Below are 20,248 nucleotides of genomic sequence, written 5' to 3' on the forward strand. Positions count from 1 at the left end.
ACAAACAAAAAAACCTACAAAATAAACCTTAATAATAATGAGTTTGGTCCATCTCTACACTGCTTGCAGCTCTTTAAATGATTATGAAATTAATGAAATAAAAATAAGAGAACTAGTTTATGTGTATGAGAAAAACTCTAGGTGGTAAACAATTTACTGGGTTTTTCCCTATGGTACTGCTTTCTTTGCCTCTAGATTTATTTTGTAATTTTTTTAATTATTATTATAGTATAGCATTCAATAGTGTAACCCAGCAACATGGGATGCACAAACCAGTGTATTTCTTTGTGCCGGACCCAAGCCCGGATAAATAGGGAGGGTTATGTCAGGAAGGGCATCCGGTGTAAAATTTTGCCAGATCAACTTGCAGGCAACAATTCAGATTTCCATACCGGATTGGTCAAGGCCCAGGTTAATGAAGGTCGCCACCACTGCTGTAAGCCAAAAGGGTGCTGGTGGAAATTGGGCTACTATTGGCCGAAGAAAGAGAAGAAGGGGTGGGGGGTTTGTCTGGAGGCAGGAGCAGAGGAAGAAGGTAAAGAGAGTGGAACTGTGGGTAGGAACTTTGAATGTTGGCTGTATGATTAGTAAGGGGAGAGAGTTAGCAGATATGATGGAGAGGTTGATATTTTGTGCGTGCAAGAGACTAAATGGAAGGGGAGTAAGGCCAGGAGGGATAATGTTATTTGTAAAACATGATGATTAGAAATAATTATATTCATTAAAATGCATGCAATGAAAATAACAAACAGGAGAGAAGACAAGACATATTCATGACAGAGTTCAATATTCAACTAAACAGATTCAAGCAAGGAAACTAACACAAGTTTGGCTCTTCAAATATAGGGATTGAGGGGCAGTGTAATAGAGCTCTCATATATGTCTCCAGAAACCCATACACACAAGATAATACCACCATATGCTAGTTCACTACCACTTTTAGGACAGAATCTGTATTGTTCTTCCTGGATTTGATGTCAAATTATTGGACACAGTCTCTGTTCTAGTACTCCAGTACAGTCTTTTCCCAGAGAGAAGGAGTAGTGTCCTTGGTAATTGGAGAATGCCCTATTTTTCCCTTTTCTACAAAATGAGGCCCACTGCCCACCACCCCAGTCTATCATTCCTGGGGCATAGCTGAGTATAGACGACTATTGTAGAATATCCAGGTTCTGCAATGTGCCCTCTGATTTTGTTCTCTTGCTACTGAAACCCTCATAAGGGATAAGTAGCCAGAAAATGAGATGATGATGAAAACACACAGCAGGCTGCACCCACAACATTACATGAACTTCATTACATGAAACTTCATTTAATAACTTATCAACATTGATTTCTGGTTTACAATTTGTGCCTGTGGTATACAGCCTCACAATGAATGCACTTTCCAAGTACAGTGGAACCTCGGTTCACGAACGTCTTGGTACACGTACAAATCAGTTTACGACCAAAAAGTTCAAACTTTTGCCTCGGTCCACGACCACACACATTGTATATGAACAAGCCAGTTTCCCTTTCGGTTTGTACATGTTCAGTCTCTCCCTGTGCATTTCCTGTGCAGAGAGCAAGAGAGCGAGAGAGAGCGACACACACACAGGCAGCATGAGAGTGAGACAGACGCACACACACAGGCAGCGTGAGAGAAAGAGCTGGACGCTTAAGGTAGGAAGGCAGTTAAAGAATGCACCGGGCTTGATTTTGTTTTCACTTCTCTTTACAGTGATCGGCTTGTAGCGTGCATTGTTGCAATATTACTTTTCTTGGTGGTTTATTAAATTACGGATTTTTTCAGATGTTCATTTTTTTTCCCCTGTGCTTAAAACTCATTAAAAAAAAAGTGTTTTTAGCCAGCGGTTGGTAGCGCTATAGCGCAAACTATTGCAGTGTTAGTTTTCTCTGTTGTTCAAGGTTTTCTCAGTGTTATTCAATGTTTTTACATTTAGTTTATTATTACGCTGTGCATTCTATGGTTTAATTAACAATATTTGTGGTTAAAAACTTAAAAATATATATATATATTTACATACAGTTCGTATGGTCTGGAACAGATTAATTATATTTACAGTCAATCCTATGGGGGAAATTGCTTTGGTTCACGACTAAATTGGTTTACAACCAGAGATTTGGAATGAATTATGGTCGTGAACTGAGGTTCCACGTTCCACTGTATATTTAAAAAAAAAAACAAGCAGTTATACATTAAGTTATTTGGACCTTCATTTCAATAACGCTACAAAACAGTCAGAAAAATTACACCAGCTAATGTTCTCTAGTTAGAAGGCAGGTATCTTTTTTATTGTCATATTAAAACATTTTCCTAAGAATTTGAATGACATGTGTAACATGCACCTGTAATCAAGAAAACCAGTAGGGGCTGTGAGAAAGAACTTACTAATGTAATGTATTATAATGTCGTAGGATATAAACATGTAGAGCACTGTACTCCAAAATTCTACTAACCATGGAAATGCTAAATTGGGGCTCTGCTGTATTAAAAAAACAAAAGTTGCATGTGTGTTCAAATTTGAAACAGATAATAAAATCTAAAATTACAGCAGGGTTAAGATGAATTAATTAATGTAAACAACCTGATATTCTGTTGTACATTATGTAAACATATTGTAGATGCCACATGGCATTATTATTATTATATATATATATATATATATATATATATATATATATATATATATATACACACACACACACACACACACACACACATACACTAGGGGGCTCAGCCCCCTGTTCACTTTGTTCTCCAATACCACATATAACATTAATTAGCTTTTCTTTTTAATGTCTGAGTAACTGCCTAGTCAGATGCATACACACACATATGCATACATACATACATACATACACATTCACACACCTTTTTGTTTCTGCCATGTGTAATGTTGAGGGATTTGCGCATATGTGTATGCTTTTGCATTTACGACGGAGTGGTGGCTCTGAGGCTAGGGATCTGCACTGGCAATCGGAAGGTTGCCGGTTCGAATCCCGTAAATGCCAATAGGGACTCTGCTCTGTTGGGCCCTTGAGAAAAGCCCTTAACCTGCAATTGCTGAGCATTGAGTAGTGAGAAAAGCGCTATATAAATGCAAAGAATTATTATTGTTTTATTAAGTTATTATTAAGCCATTAATTTTGTATTTCTATTTTTTGCTACCTTAAAAGATTCTGCTACTTCGCCCTCTTTAGATTGAATCATATTCTGACTTGGTAAATGAACTGTTAATAATTCAACAGAATGACTTCGACCGTGCATTGGCAATTCCATTAAATGCCACCCGCTTTCCATTGCACTGACGTACCAAGTATCTAAATATGCTTGAACTTCGTCCCGAGACTGTTCTTTGGATAAAGTTACGCGTACTATATCGTTCTCTTTATGAATGTACTTAAGATGTAGATGTAGATGTACTTAATAGTCATTTTCGATACACAATACTTGACATTAATATGACAATTGAATCGTTTGAGCAAATATGGGTTATATGGTACAATCATTGAATTGTTGATCATTACAATTTAACCAATTTTCTTTCTGTGATAAGTGTGTTGTTCGTGACGATTATCTCTTCGGCAATAATCCGGAAAGCCTGCCTTAGTCTTATCTGTTGATTGAACACTTTTCTCTGTTATTTTATTATATATATATATATATATATATATATATATATATATATATATATATATATATATATATATATATATATATATATATATATATAAAATAAAAATATATGCAGATACATACACACACACACTAGTCCACATCCAGCTCCCCTTCTGGAAGAAGTGCTGCAGACCATGGTCCCATAGCTGTCCAGGCGCCCCCTGGGGGTGGCCACGGACCCAAACAGGGCTGAGCTTCTTCCAATAATAACAATACCAATAATGCATCTATTAGTTATATTCTGCTATTCTTTTGGTCTTAATAAGCTTAAAGCATCAGTGATGTGGTTATTTATCCCTTTGCAATGTGTCATACTAAAATAACTTCCCTTTGGAATGGTCTGGAGTGGCTTAAGTGGGCCATATGTTTCTCAGTATTGCATACTTCAGTATAAGGCTTGAGAATCCATAGTTGATGTTTAAGAAGAATAAATGATGCTTTCATATTCAGAAGTAATTTTAGCAGTATATTATTAGCTTCTGATAGCCTCTCTGCACAGATTTAAATACCCATTGCTTTAATAAGTGTCTGCGGTGGGTTGGCACCCTGCCCGGGATTGGTTCCTGCCTTGTGCCCTGTGTTAGCTGGGATTGGCTCCAGCAGACCCCCGTGACCCTGTGTTTGGATTCTGCGGGTTGGAATATGGATGGATTTAATAAGTGTTAAGACCAAAAGAAGCCTTTATTAAGGTATTTTACAACGAAAATTTTTTAAATTGAAAATTTATTTTACATCAAAATACGCGACTAATGGATACATTAAACGTAGTATCTAAACTAAAATGTAGTAATATAGCTAATTATTAGTAATATAGCTAATTAATTATATATTATAGCTAACATATTCACTTCAGATGGGAACTAAGCAGTCAAATGTAAAACACAGGTTAGTACCTGAAAGTACACCAAGAGCTTATCAGAAGACTTATGAAACAATAAGCACACAAATTAATTTGCACCTCTTTCTTGCAAAAGCATCCAATTCTTTCCTCCACAGCTCACAACCATCACAGACATGTCCATTTTACTCTGAATAGCATCCCTTCTACTCTATCAAACAGAAATAGCAAAATGACAGCCTGAGTGCATCCATCTGTAGAATCCTTTTGAAGATATCTAGAGACACAAGATTAAGAAGGAGGGCCAAACAGCAAGGTGATTGTGGCTGTGTGTTTCAGGTGAAAAATAATGTCATGCCTGACTTACATATCAGTCTGAATATTACAGATGAGTATACAGAGGGATAAAGCAACTTGTGATAGTGACATCTGTGTTATGAAATAAGGAATTATTAATTGCTTGAAGGGTTGATTGCATAAAGCTCTACATTAGGAGCACTTGATTACAATTAAAGGTGATTTTCCAAATATGGATGGTGTGGGAAGGCACTTTGGATATTCCTTTACAATTTACATTCAGCTGCAGCTCTGCCATGATACCTTTTTTGGACACACTGATGTCTGATAGTGGGGAAATTTGTACTTAATATAATGGTCAGGAGAAAAAAAAAACTACAGTTTTCAAGAAATAGTCTGCATGTAAATGATAAAAAACCCACAGAAGTTTCATTGGTGTTAGACAACTCAACAGATTATTGCTCCAAAGATTGAAGAAACATCCCTCTGGCCATACCCCAAATTGCTTTAGTTGTTTTTCTTTGAAACAGTGAGCTGACCAACCAACAATCAATTTTATACTGCAACAAAGCACTACAAGGATAACAAGACATGATTTAAAATTGGGCGATTGATGTAGAAAGTCAAAACATAGTAATTATATTGCAAAACATAACCTAAAAATGGACAATACAGAAGGAGGCCATTGCGTATATCATAGTAGTGATTAGGCTTAAACAACTCATACTGGTACAAAGATTAGATAGGAGCAGATGTAATTTAAATATCTACCCAACACCTCACACACACACATTCTTATTTCTACACATCTAAACACAGCAAAGAAAATAGAAGTGGAAAAGAACAGCTGTGGGGTCAACCAGTGTGCACACTTGAGCATGCTGCTTCAACTAATAGTGGAAACAAATAAAAAAAAATAATATAGAAACAAATGAGTGACTGAGCAACAAGCAGTCACCTTTATGGAAGTGTGTGTCATTAAGATGAAAACAGCTTTAAGAAACCTTTAGTGGAGGCCTTCCCTTTAAGAAAGGCTGCTTGTGTCCTGTCAGTGGTCGACACACTATTGTCTGTAACTCTTTTGTAAATGTGACATATCCCTCAAAAATATTTTATGGAGCCTCCTTTTGCAAATATAACAGCCTCTAGACGCTGTCCTCCTATAGCCTTTGATGAGTGTCTGAATTCTGGATGGAGGTATTTTTGACCATTCTTCCATACAAAATCTCTCCAGTTCAGTTAAATTTGATGGCTGCCGAGCATGGACAGCCTGCTTCAAATCATCCCATAGATTTTCGATGATATTCAAGTTAGGGGACTGTGACGGCCATTCCAGAACATTGTACTTCTTAATCTGCATGAATGCCTTTGTAGATTTCAAACTGTGTTTTGGGTCATTGTCTTGTTGGAATATCCAACCCCTGCATAACTTCAACTTTGTGACTGATGCTTGAACATTATCCTGAAGAATTTGTTGATATTGGGTTGAATTCATCTGACCCTCGACTTTAACAAGGGCCCCAGTCCCTGAACTAGCCACACAGCATGATGAAACCTCCACCAAATTTGACAGTAGGTAGCAGGTGTTTATCTTGGAATGCAGTGTTCTTCTTCCACCATGCAAAGCGCTTTTTGTTATGACCAAATAACTCAATTTTTGTCTCATTAGTTCAAAGCACTTTGTTCCAAAATGAATCTGGCTCGTCTAAATGAGCATTTGCATACAACAAGCGACTGTTTGTGGTGTGAGTGCAGAAAGGGCTTCTTTTTCATCACCCTGCCATACAGATGATGCTCTTTGTGCAAATTGCGCTGAATTGTAGAATGATGTACAGATACACCATCTGCAGCAAGATGTTCTTGCAAGTCTTTGGAGGTGATCTGTGGGTTGTCTGTAACCATTCTCACAATCTTGCGCATATACTGCTCCTGTATTTTTCTTGGCTTGCCAGACCTGGGTTTAACAGCAACTGTGCCTGTGGCTTTCCATTTCCTGATTACATTCCTTACAGTTGAAACTTACAGTTTAAACCTCTGAGAGAGCTTTATGTAGCCTTCCCCTAAACCGTGATACCCAACAATCTTTGTTTTTAGATCTTTTGAGAGTTGCTTTGAGGATCCCATGCTGTCACTCTTCAGAGGAGAGATAAAGGGAAGCACAACCTGCAATTGACCACCTTAAATACCTTTTCTCATAATTGGACACACCTGTCTATGAAGTTCAAGGCTTACTGAGCTAATCCAACTAATTTGGTGTTGCAAGTTATCAGTATTGAGCAATTACATGCATTCAAATCAGCAAAATTTCAAGGGTACTCAAATTTTTGCACAGCCAGTTTTTCACATTTGATTTAATTTCATACAACTAAATACCGCTTCACTACAAATCTTTGTTCAGAAATCACCCCAGTACTCAGATGTTCCTAGGAAATGAGACATACCACTGTTATCTTTTTTGTTGAAAGGAGAGTCAATTATTATGCAGGCTGAGAGGGGTTCCCAAACTTTTTCATATGACTGTTGTCACAGGTGGCTGGGGGGGGCGACCCGGCCGGGACACCCCGGAGGACCAGAGGAGGGCTTATGCCTCCACCAGACCATGTGGGGGTGACCGCCCTGGTGGCTACGGGGACCACGGGTGCAGAGCTTTGAAGCTCAACCCTGTAGGGGCCTGTGGTCACCACCAGGGGGTGCCCCAATGCCTTGGGAGCCCTGGACCTCAGCACTTCCGCCACACCCGGAAGTGCTGGGGGAAAGAGGATCGGGGACACCCGGAGTGTTTCCGGTTGCGCAGCCAGCACTTCCGCCACACTGGTGAGTGCCAGCGGAAGATTGTCAGGAGGCACCTGGAGCACATCCGGGTGGCTATAAAAGGGGCCGCCTCCCTCCATTAGATGGCTGGAGTCGGGTGGAAGAGGACAGAGCTCAAAGGAGAGGAGTAGAGGCGGGCCTGAAGAGAGACAAGGCATTGTATTGAGGGCCTAGACTTTGGGGTGATTGGTGCAGCAGCACTGGGTTGTGCGTGTTTCACCATTGTATATAGTGTTTAATAAACGTGTGTTGGGTGACAAAACGATGTCTGCCTGTCTGTGTCCGGCCTGTTTCCCACACTGTATATAGAATCTTGTTCCATTTTCTGCTTGAGTTGGCATGACATTTACAGCATACACAAAAATCAGCATTATTTTGTGGCTTTCACCTGTTTCCTTCCCTTCACATTTTCTTGTAATGCTTATGGCCAGATGTATTATTGCTCCTTGAGACATCCTCTGCCACTAACAGTCCCACTTTCATCGCGTTGTAACCTGCTCCATGTAGGAAGCTGATCTGATTGGTGAAGAACTAGATTACCAATGTAAAAAGATTGTTTAATTTTCTTCAGTTTTATATTTTAGCTCCTGAAGAATGGGATTCAGCCCCATCCCAATCACTGCCCATGTGGAGTGTATAAGGTATGATCAAAAAGTACAGTGAATGTTGATGCAGAGCAACATTCAAGAGCAATGCAAAACAATTCAATGCAGGTTCTGACATGTTCATCCTTGTTTGATACTGTCAGTCGTTTGTGAGCCACTGTTGAGTTCAAGTGTGTCTTTTAAGTTGAGTTCAAGTGTGTTTTTAAAGTTTGTCATTAATAATGGATATTGAGCAATGAAATTTTGCTTCAAATTGCAAAAAGCTCAGGAAACCCATCAGATGTTAAAATCAGGTTATGGTGACACTGCACCGACGATTAAGGCTGTTTACACGTGGTTTGATTGATTTTGTAATGTATCTGACTCGGTTGAAGACGAGAAAAGATAAGGACGTCCTTCAACATCAATAACCGAGGAAAATGTTGAAACGGTTTCATTCTTCATCATGACAATGCTCCTGGTCACAAATCCCTTCTAGTACGACAATTTCTGTCGAATAAAAACATTACGCTGTGTCCGTATCCACCTTATTCACCAGATCTGACACCGTGTGACTTCTGGTTGTTCCCTAAATTGAAAATGACCATGAAAGGCAAACAATTTCAATCCACTGAGGACATCCATGCAGCCATGACAGCCCAACTAAAGACACTCTCAAAAGAAAACTTCCAGAACTACTTCGCAAAATGGCAGGAGCATTGGGATAAGTGCATTCGAAGTGGGGAGAGTATTTAGAGGGTGACTAGTAGTCGTAAATCTTTTACTGCAATAAACGTTTCTTTTTTTAAAACATTCACCGTCTTTTTTGATCACACCTGGTATATGTGGCTTTCATGAGTTTTTTTTTTCTCTGCCTAACTTAACAAATACCAAAGATGTGTAGGTTAGGCTGACTGTGAACTATAGACTAGCTCAGAGTGTGTGAGTGTATGTGCGTTGTGTGAAGGCTAGTCAGACCTAGCTCCAGTGGTTCACTTAACTGGCCTACCTCCCCAATGTTGGTACACAGTTTTTTTTTTTTTGTTTTTTTTTATAAACAATGTCGGAGGACCCCCTTACAGGTTCAGTTGAGGCAGGTAAACCCACAGAGGCGAGAAAAGGCACTGCCGCTAACACCAACTTTATTGTGACTTATATAATCCAAAATCTGTCACATATGGCATTTAAAAAACTAAAAAGTGATACTATTAAGTATAAGGTATATGAAAAAATAAATCAAAACTGTGATTGTACATGTCATAACATACTGTACACAGAACACAAACAACATTATTAAAGTGTTGTTAGTGTTTATTGCTCACATAAACATATCTGACTACAAAAGAAAAAATTAAACTTGATTGTACAACTTTAAACTTTCATCAGGAGTCAGGACCCCAAATCATTGCCTTTAATGCAGCTAATTTAGAACCATAACCTAGGCTAACTTTACATGGCTACTTTGAAATGATTTTTAAATTGTTGTGCGCATCCACTGTAAAAAGGCACATGGCAGGAAATGATCTTCTCACAGAACATGGCTCGTCATAAATACAGGTCTATTTAAAATTTCTTTATAAAATGTTTTCTTTGTCTGAAATGGCAGGGTAGCATAGTTCCACACTTTAAAGTGCAATGCCATTGGCACTGTCTACATACTGAATCAAAGCCAGAACGCTGCAGGGGGGAGTTAAGATATTTTAGTAAACAAACTCCTTGTTATGGGACAGTAAATCTAAGAAAAACATGCTTCTCTCTAAGGAATAACATGGTAGTACAAACTCTGCGAGGCTGCATTTTCTTTTTTTAAAATACCAATTTAGTATACATTTTTTCTAACCATCTTTACATGCTGTTAATTTCTCATCCCTTTATTTTTGTTAAACAAGTTGCTGAAGTCCACTTGCATGAAGAGAACTGTTGTTTTCTTTTTTTAAAATATTTCTTGGGGAATGAATCATACATTTACTTTTCAGATTCTTACAGTATTTATTATGCAACACTTCAGAGATATTCATCTACTATAGTTAAGAAGGTCATTTCTTAACTCTAGTCTTAAAGGACATTTGAGTTTTGAGGACTGAGGTCTACTTTAGGAGATTTAAGTACTGTGTGTTTTTGTAGTGAGTCAAAAAGCTAAATGGAGTTTTATAACCATTTATTGTTCAGAACTTTGGCTGGTAAAATACGTTAAAAGACAGATAGATTTCCTCTATCAGATTTAGTAGTATTATGCATTTACTATGCAATGTAAGATCCACAGTAATTTTAAACGGATTTATAAGGAATGGTATCTTTAGCAGGTTGCTTTGTATCTAAGATGTTTTGTGTTTGGACAGTTTTGTTATGACTTTGATGAATCTATTTCCAAGTTTATACATGTTGGTTTTCGGTATATGTAGGAATATTTCAGAAAATAATAAATAAAGTGCAAATAAATAAAAGTACTGTGAAATGTGAGCAAAAATAAATAAATGTGTGATGAAATGTGAGCATAAATAAATAAATGCATCACAAAATATGTTTTTTGTTGCTTATTTATTTAATTTTGTCCGTAATACTCCTCCAAATGCATCGTGAAATACGGCTTGAAATAAAACTGTCACTTTACTTGTTAAAGTTGAGTGGGTGGGCTTACACATACTGTGTTTTAATTGGTGAATTGTCTTCTACAGATTGCTCATGCCTAATTCATTGAAATTCTGACTGTCGGAATTTGTCAATGTTATTTTTCTCAGAGAGATAAATTACATCATCCTTATTAATGTTTATATTCCTTCCTCCGCTAATGGGGACCTAGCAATGGAAATGATTCATTCTGTCACCAACACTTTAATGATAACTCACTCCGACACTGCAGTTATAATATGTAGTGACTTCAACCATGTAACTTTGGAGGAACAACCAGTTTGTGACTGGTTCCACTTGAGGAATATCAAGCTGGATCTGCTCTATTCAAATGTTAAACACGTCTTTATGTGTAATTTACTGGAGGCAAATCTGACCACAACCTGATTCATCTTACTCACAGCTACAAGCCTTTTATTAGACAGCAACCTGTTACCATCAGGATGGATGGATGGATGGATACTTTATTAATCCCAAGGGGAAATTCACAAGTAAGTGGAACCTGGAGGCTGGAATGACTCTGAATGACTACTTTCAAATGAGAGTCATATGGGAACAATATTGAGGGACTCTGTCAGTGCATCACAGAATAGATTAAACTTCTGTGCTGATACAGTGGTACCTGCAATGACAGTGAGTTGCTTTCCAAACAACAAGCCCTGGATTAATAAAAAGCTAAAAGGTCTCCAGAATGAGAAAAAGAGAATGGATGTACAGCAAGTGCTAAAGAAAAATCTGACTGAAGGACCAGTGACCAGTCTCCCCACATCATCCCTACTAAAACAACTCCTAACACATTAACTGGAATGGCCAGTGACAAGACCACCGCTGACCATCTGTGTAGACTATCCATAACTGATGACCAAGTCAGGAGACAACTGAGGAAGCTACACAGGAAAAGCTGCGGAACAAGATGGAGTCAGTTGTCAAATTCTCAAGGACTGTGCTGACCTACTTTATGGTGTCCTCTGTCACTTGTTCATTCTGTCCCTAAGTCTTCACAAAGTGTCACTGTTGTGAAAAACATCCTGCAATGTTCCTGTTCCAAAGAAGGCAGGCGCCTCTTCACCTAATAACTACATACCTGTGACACTTCTGTTTCACATTATTTAGACCTTGGAAAGGCTGCTCCTGGACTACGGAGTACGAGTTCTCTTGTGGTAGACCACCTGGACGCACAGCAGTTTGCATATCAGACAAAGAATGGACTGGAGGATGCAATGATATGTCTGCTATATTGCTAAATATAGCAAAGGTTAGATCCCTTATAATTTTAAAATATGCTTAAAAATGAGTTCACACTTTTGTTTTCAGTCAACTAGATTATTATAACGCACTCCTCTCAGGACTACCCAAAAAAAGACATCAATCGATTGCAACAAATGCAGAATGCAGCTGCCAGAATCTGAACTAGGAAAATAAAATCCGAACACATCTCTCCAGTTTTGATGTCACTACATTGGTTACCCATGCCATTTAGAATTGACTTTAAAATACTGCTTATGGTTTACAAAGCCTTAAATAATCTTGCTCCATCCTATATTTCAGAATGCCTTTCACCTTACACTCCAAATCGTAACGTTAGACCTTCAAATGAGTGTCTGCTTATAATTCCAAGAGCAAAACTTAAAAGTATTGATGCAGCCTTCAGCTGTTATGTACCTAAAAACTTGGAATAGATTACCAATAGAAATTCTCCTTAACATGGCTTTCTCATAGTTTAATTTTAGTGTAGCCCTGATATTCTGTATATGCATTTAATTATCACTTTTTTCATGGCTCTGAAATCCATACTAACCCCTACTTTCTCTGCTGCTCTTTTTCCAGTTTTCTGTGGTGGCGATCTGCGCCACCACCACCTGATCAAAGCATCGTGCAGTCCCTATATTGATGAATTGAAGACTAAAGGTCCATATGACCATCATCGTCTAACTCTTCCACGTGAAGCCTGAAAACCATGAGGACTGATTTAGATCAATTATGTTTGGTAGAATGCCTAGTGGGGGCTGTGTGGTCTCGTGGCCTTGGAACCTCTGCAGATTTCGTTTTTTTCCTCCAGCCCTCTGGAGTTTTTTTTTTTTGTTTGTTTTTTCTGTCCTCCCTGGCAATCAGACCTTACTTTATTCATTGTTAATTAGTATTGCCTAATTTTATTTTTATATTTTTTTTTTCTTTCTTAATCTTGTAAAGCTTTAGAAGTAGCTGTAGCTCTTTGAGCTACATCATTTGTATGAAAACGTGCTATATAAATAAATATTGTTGTTGCTCCCCAAGGCTTTTTCTCAACTGAACAAAAAGCGAATGTGCCTATGGTGCTCTGGATAAAGAACGATCTGTCGGGCAGACTATAGTTTGGGAGAATCAACAACTGTGGTTCTGACACAAATATGAGCAAAACTGGACCTCTACAAGGAACAGTTCTGTTTCCTTTTCTTTTCACTCTGTACAGCTCCAACTACAAATATAAAACCAGGTCTTGTCACTTGCAGAAATTCTCAGATGATTCTGCATTTATGGGGTGTATTGATACAAGAGATTAGATAGAGTATAGGAGTCAAGCGGAGAAAATGTTTGTTTCTTGGTGCAAAAAGAAATGTCTGCATCTTAACATTAACAAAACCAAGGAACTTGTTGACTTTTGCCACACCAAAGAGCCTCTGTGTCCAGTCACTATTCAAGGAGTGGATGCAGAGGCGGTCCACTCCTACAAGTACTTGGGGGTCCACATTAATTAAAGATTGGAATGGTCTCGGAACACAGAGGAACTACAGTATATAAGAAAGGGCAAAGCAGTCTCTTTTTTCCCTAACAGACTGTGTTAATTTAATGCGGGAAATGACATCCTTCACATCTTCTATGACTCTGTGATAGCCAGTGTCATTTTTGATGCTTTGGTGTGCTGGGCTGGTAAAATCACGTCAAGAAAAGCTTAATGAATAAACAAGTTAAAGGACAAACACAATTATAGGACACATTCTGGGCCCCCTTTACAAAGTAGTAAAGGAGAGGATTTAAAGAAAACTAAATTATACTATGAACTTTGCTACACATCCTAACACTGAGTACTTTTTAATTAACAAATTACTCAGCAGAAGTATGTCAAGAAATGCTACAGTAGCTCCTTTACACTAAGAGAAATACATCTGCACAATGCCTCACTGGGACTGGGACTGCCAAGTCAGAACCTTTTTCTTTTTTATTTTCTTGCTTTATAGTCCTTCTAGTGTGTGTTCAGACCAAAGTGTGTGTGTATATTTATTTATTTATCTACCTATTTATGTATTTATTTATTTGTTTAAAGTGCTTCTGTAAAAAGGCAAATTTCCCCCTGGGGGCAAATAAAGTTCTCTCTATTACTGTAAGAAATACTTTGTGCTTATGATGGACTAATGGCAAAAATAATTGCTTATAAATCAATCAATCATTCATCCTACTAGTTGTTTTTAAATGGCTACAAACATGTGGATCTTGACCGAAGTGCTGTTGAAGTGCATTTTTAGTTTCTACGCAAAATATACCAAAAATCTATGATGAGAATGAAAAACTATTATTATACAACGTCAGAAGGTATAAAATGTTTGAATAATTAAAAAAACAGCTTTTGTAATTAATTTTAATTGCTGTGTTAGATATGATAATTGCCATTAACATCTGTGAAAAGACCACATTTGCCTCTGCCTAGAAATTCTGTATTAAATATTAAAGGCTAATCTCAAATACAGTCTGGTGTACCATTCTGGTGACCATTTAGTAAAAATACACTGAGGCACTGAAATGTTAAAACACAAATCAAAAAGGAAACATGGCTGATCTGTAGATTAATTGGGCTAACATTATAGGTGAAGACTGGATAAAGTATATTGATTCAACCTGGAAAGGGAACTGCATAGTTATGCTTAAAGATGTAAATGGTATAAAACAAACTCTCTCTGAAAACTATACGCTACATAGTGAGCAATAGCGTTAAAGTTTAGGATAACGTATATGAAAGAAGTTTGCAACTGGTAAAATTTAATTCTGGAACATGCTGGTCCATTTTAAGAGGTGCTGGATTTATGGTTGTTTTCCATACTGAAAAAAGACTGGTATGCTTGTCATGTATGCATGTCATTTTTCTTCTCTTCCTTCCCATCAAATTTATTTTATTGTAACACAACAACTAACATAGTTGGAGTCCAGTTCTTGGAGGGCCTATATAGCTTAGGTCCTTCCTCCAAATATAAAACAATTTTTCTCTTTATATAATCCTTACAGAATATACTGGTTATGATTAAGGTGTCATAGAGGGTAAAATTTTAAAATTATAACAATGTGGACAATGCTAGTTACTAAAGTTGCTACATTGAAAAACAAGTAATAGGTTACATCAGAAACGTACCAGAAAAGAACAATAACTCAACAAGATCAAAGCAAGAGAATATTATTTAAATAACAGTGACAGGAGGACTGTAGAAGCATTAATGTTGGCAGCAAACATGCTGGTGATTCAAAAACAGTCAGAAGGCTATCTAGACTGAATTTACCTGTTAGTAGCAAATGTGAGCATTGAATTGTGAGCATGGAAGCTGTCCCCAGCACTGTCATGGAAATGAGCTGTAAAAGTGAGTGTTGCTCCCAAAGGAATGGCAGACAGCAGCTCTTTGTTAGCAGTGTAAAGAGTAGGACTTGTGCTAATCCTCAGATAAGAAACAGGAGCCACCTAGAAAACATGCAAAATGATCAAAAAAGGTAGGAAAACTATCAAAGAAGGAACAATGAAAACGAATTAACCTACATTAAAAAAAATGTTGATTGCTCAAGGTCTTTTTCCTGTCAAATGAAACTATTCAAACATTTAGACATCACGCTGTTTTTTCTAATATGCAGCCTGCTGTGAACTAGATTAACGTCACCATTGTTTCACTGAACCATGAAAATTTACTTAATCTTGTTGTTTTTTTTTTTAATGTGGATCATTTACTGTTTATACATGGCTTAATTTGCCTGAAGTAAAATAAACAGACAGTAAACAAAATGGGGCAAACTATTAACATTATTCTTAAAAATGTCTATCCACCTTATACCATCAGAATTAACTCCATACACTATGTGATATGCTTTACAAAATTCCTTAATACTATTCAAAGCATGCTGCAGGACGTTTCCTCACAAGAAAGCCAATCAACTTATGCCCTACTGATGTAGGTATAAAAATGTTGTTTCAGGAATCATTTCAGCATCTTCGATAAATTATTCAATTCAATGTATTACTCTTAACCACATTTCAACATATGACACAAGTAAATGATTACAAATTTAAGAGTATGAAAAATGAAGTGTAACACACACAAAAACTTTAACTAGATACATTGATTAATGAGGTCTTGGTTTATGGACCAACAGCATTGATCAAACCTTTTGGTGGTTCCACATTTTCTCAGGTTACGGGTATTGTTGGCACAGAAGACAGTTTTACTTTCAAGGTGGAAAAAAAATACTACAAAAAAGAATCGTATCACTCACATGCAATCACTACACACAGATTAGGATTTACCTTCAATTCCTAAAAGATTAGTGTAATAAATCATTCTTGAAAAAGTACACTTCTATCCATTATATAACCTTTCATTCAGGCGTGTGGATTTCTTTTGGTTTATGCCATATACAGTATACTGTACATTTGTTAATTTGTGGAAAATATTGTATATAATAAAAATATGTTAAGTTTAATGCTTATGGTCTTTGAATTCCTTTTCCCAGGTTCACATTTAACAGTTGCATCTCTTAAAAATTTACAAATGACCCATTGCTTATAGTTTTAACACTGGCAGGTTATGTGACACATTCATGGTCCAACTGTGAGTAACTGATGTGGATTAAACCAGAAACCTTGAGGCTGTGTGTCACTCACTTTTTGACACTAATCTAACCATTAAAGCAGTAAATCAAAAGTCAATAAAAAGTTACCTTCACAGCAACAATAATAGTTTGGTTCACACCAAATGCTTCTTGGGAGTTCACCTCTAAGCTGGACATACCCGTGAGGGAACTGGAAGTAACTGTGCCCTTCTCATCCACATTCACTATAGGGGCCTTGTCTGGACATTCTAATGCTTTGTAACTCATAGAAGCAACACCATCCCTAAAAAAGCAAAATAGAAAGAAAAATCTGAATAGGTGAAATGACTGAAAACAAACAAATAATCACTGGAATAGAACTGCATTTATAAGTAGCAAAAAAGACATCCACTCATGACTCACTCAGTAAATGGTGCTGCACTGGTGGTATTACAGTCAGCTCTGTTTCTTAGGTATGGTCTTCAAGCTACAGAGTTCCATGAGTTTAACAACATTATTCAGAAAAGTGTTCCATGGCTGTCAACTAAACACTGTTGCCCACAATTGGCATGGTGTCCCAAACAAATGCTGGGCTTGAGTGTTTGTGATCTAAGCAAAAGGAGTGAAAACTAGGCATACTGTAAATGATGAGCCTTAAAATAACTTTACCCTGCTTTGCTGACTACATGTTGCACTAACAAAAATTAAAATGAAAGATACGCCACCCTCTTACAGCCTCTTACCTATTTGTCTGTAGTCTTAAGAAAGAGTTGGGTGACATAAGTATCTCCTCTGCCTCCACCGGAGGCTTCAGTAAATGGAGCTTCTCAAAAACCTGTTATCAGAGAAGCATGTTATTAGCTTCTGTCCTATTTATGTATGAGAAGAGCAATTGAGAAAATTCAATAATCATCAGAAAATGGGAACCAAACACCTGCAGTTCCATAACCATGTAAACCTTACATCAGCATAAAAAGAAGGCATTTAAAGAAAAATCAAAGGATTTTAACTTTAAAACATTAAAAAATGCACATACAATCCCCAGTCTTTGTATATGTTCATGAAAACCTTTAAACATACGGTATGCTCCAAAAAGAGTACAGTGATCCCTCGCTATATCGCGCTTCGCCTTTCACGGCTTCACTCCATCGCGGATTTTATATGTAAGCATATTTAAATATATATCGTGGATTTTTTGCTGGTTCGCGGATTTCTGCGGACAATGGGTCTTTTAATTTCTGGTACATGCTTCCTCAGTTGGTTTGCCCAGTTGATTTCATACAAGGGACGCTATTGGCAGATGGCTGAGAAGCTAGATTGCTTACTTTTCTCTCTATCTTGTGCTGACTTTCTCTGATCCTGACGTATGGGGATTGAGCAGGGGGGCTGTTCGCACACCTAGACGATACGGACGCTCGTGTAAAAAAGCTGAAAGATTAACTTCATGTTGCTATCTTTTGTACAGCTGCTTCCGGAAACGACAGGCTGCACGGTGCTTCGCATACTTAAAAGCTCAAAGGGCACGTATTGATTTTTGACTGAAAAACAAACTCTCTCTCTCTCTCTCTGCTCCTGACGGAGGGGGTGTGAGCTGCCGCCTTCAACAGCTTTGTGCCGCGGTGCTTCGCATACTTAAAAGCAAATAGCCCTATTGATTTGTTTGCTAGAGATTGTTTTCTCTATCTATGTGACATTCTGTGCTCCTGACACGCACTCCTTTGAAAAGGGAGATATGTTTGCATTCTTTTAATTGTGAGACAGAACTGTCATCTCTGTCTTGTCATGGAGCACAGTTTAAACTTTTGAAAAAGAGACAAATGTTTGTTTGCAGTGTTTGAATAACGTTCCTGTCTCTCTACAACCACCTGTGTTTCTGCGCAAATCTGTGACCCAAACATGACAATATAAAAATAACCATATAAACATATGGTTTCTACTTCACGGATTTTCTTATTTCGCGGGTGGCTCTGGAACGCAACCCCCGCGATGGAGGAGGGATTACTGTATTCAAATATTCATTCTTAACTCTCCTAACAAGGCAAAGAACAATTGGTTCTCCTTCAAAAAGTCTGAACGTTTGACTGTCTAAAGGAAGTGAACTGCTACAAAATCTGACAGTGGTCCAAGATCCAGAGTGACTGCCAGAATTACAAAAATATGTCAGCCATAGAAAACGTCTAAAATGGGCTAAAACAATACAATTGTGTGTAGATCTCTTCTCCACACAAACTTGGCAATTGTAGTTACTTGAACATGTCACATGTTCTTATATTACATGTCACACATTTTTCAGCAAAAATAGCAAATCAAATGTATCTACTCCATTTAGTGTTATAAATGCCTATTCTTTATGTTGTTTACCTTTCATAAAAAAAGCAGCAATATGGGCAGTAGGGCAATAGACTGTAATCTGACCACCTGAAAAGTCATCCCTGAAATAATTGACTCATTTGATGAAAAATATATTGAAGCTACCTTGATGAGCTCAGGGCATTGTTTAGACTCAAAGAAAACAAGCAGTTATAAAAGGTCAGGGAAAAGGGACAGGACTTTTAAAGAAATAAAAAAAACAACATCTGGCAAACACTAAATAATGATCTTCAGAGCAGCATAGAACTTTAAGGATCAAAACTTTAAAGATGAATGTGAGATCAGTTTTTCAATGTGCCCACTTTTATTTATTCTATATATTGCATTTAAATTATAAAAATTGAGCAATCATCAAGGACAGATAATGCTCAGTGTTCTGTGTGTTGGCAGCCCCTTGACCACCAAGTCCATTTTTAAGCATTGCCAAAAAACTGAAAAAAAATTTGATTACTACACTTGCAATACACATTAATTAACTTTTAACTTAACTTACAAACACTTTCTAGCAGCTTGCCTAATCTCTAAAAATAATTTAGCAATTGTACCTGATACACTTCTGGTTATAGCTTTGAGGAGACTTAATTCTTAACACACAGCAATATTATCTTGAGTGTTGGAACAAAGCTTATAGCCTCTAAATCCATTACCAAAACTATCAACTACCATACTTACCTGGATTTGTATTTCATCTGAAAGCTCTTTCAGCTGTCCTTCAAAATGACCAGTGCCTTGATTTATTGCTTTCACTACAACTTTTAAACCAGTTCTTCCTTTTGTTTTTCCATAAACATTCATTGCAAAATTGTTTTCATGAGAAAGCTGCAGTAAGGCCTAGATTAGTATACAAATGACACAGTACAATGAAAAAGTATAGAACAAGTGTATCAGCAGGCAAATACATCAGGTTAGAATTTTTCAAATAAAACAAGATGTAAAGAATTCAGACACAGGATGCTTGATCTTGCAATATACAAACTGGCACTACAGCCTCAATAACAGACAAGCCCTTCTTCAGTAAAGATAAGATAGGAGGCTAAAAAAAACTTCTAACAATGAAATGCATGGGGTCCTATGTAGTGTATTTAGTCTCATCATACACTGATTTTCAACTATGACAACAAAGAATTAAAGGGATGCACAATGATATATACATTCTAAAGTGCAATTAACTTTAATATAATAAATGAGAGTCCAGATCAACACCAAGCCCAATTTCAAAAA

General features: G+C 37.3%; 1 protein-coding gene across 1 annotated transcript in view; it reads right to left on the reverse strand.

The window, feature by feature from the left end:
- Positions 1-20,248, reverse strand: part of nup210 (nucleoporin 210) — a 293,306-nt gene that overhangs the window by 57,276 nt on the left and 215,782 nt on the right. The window contains exons 28-31 of the mRNA XM_028823964.2: positions 19,700-19,858; positions 17,401-17,492; positions 16,787-16,961; positions 15,364-15,539 (exon numbers count right to left, since the gene is read on the reverse strand). Of these exons, the coding sequence (XP_028679797.1) occupies positions 15,364-15,539; positions 16,787-16,961; positions 17,401-17,492; positions 19,700-19,858 (602 nt within the window). The remainder of the gene's footprint in view (positions 1-15,363; positions 15,540-16,786; positions 16,962-17,400; positions 17,493-19,699; positions 19,859-20,248) is intronic.

The sequence above is a fragment of the Erpetoichthys calabaricus genome, chromosome 18, assembly GCF_900747795.2.
Source record: "Erpetoichthys calabaricus chromosome 18, fErpCal1.3, whole genome shotgun sequence".
In the NCBI taxonomy this organism is placed as follows: domain Eukaryota; kingdom Metazoa; phylum Chordata; class Cladistia; order Polypteriformes; family Polypteridae; genus Erpetoichthys; species Erpetoichthys calabaricus.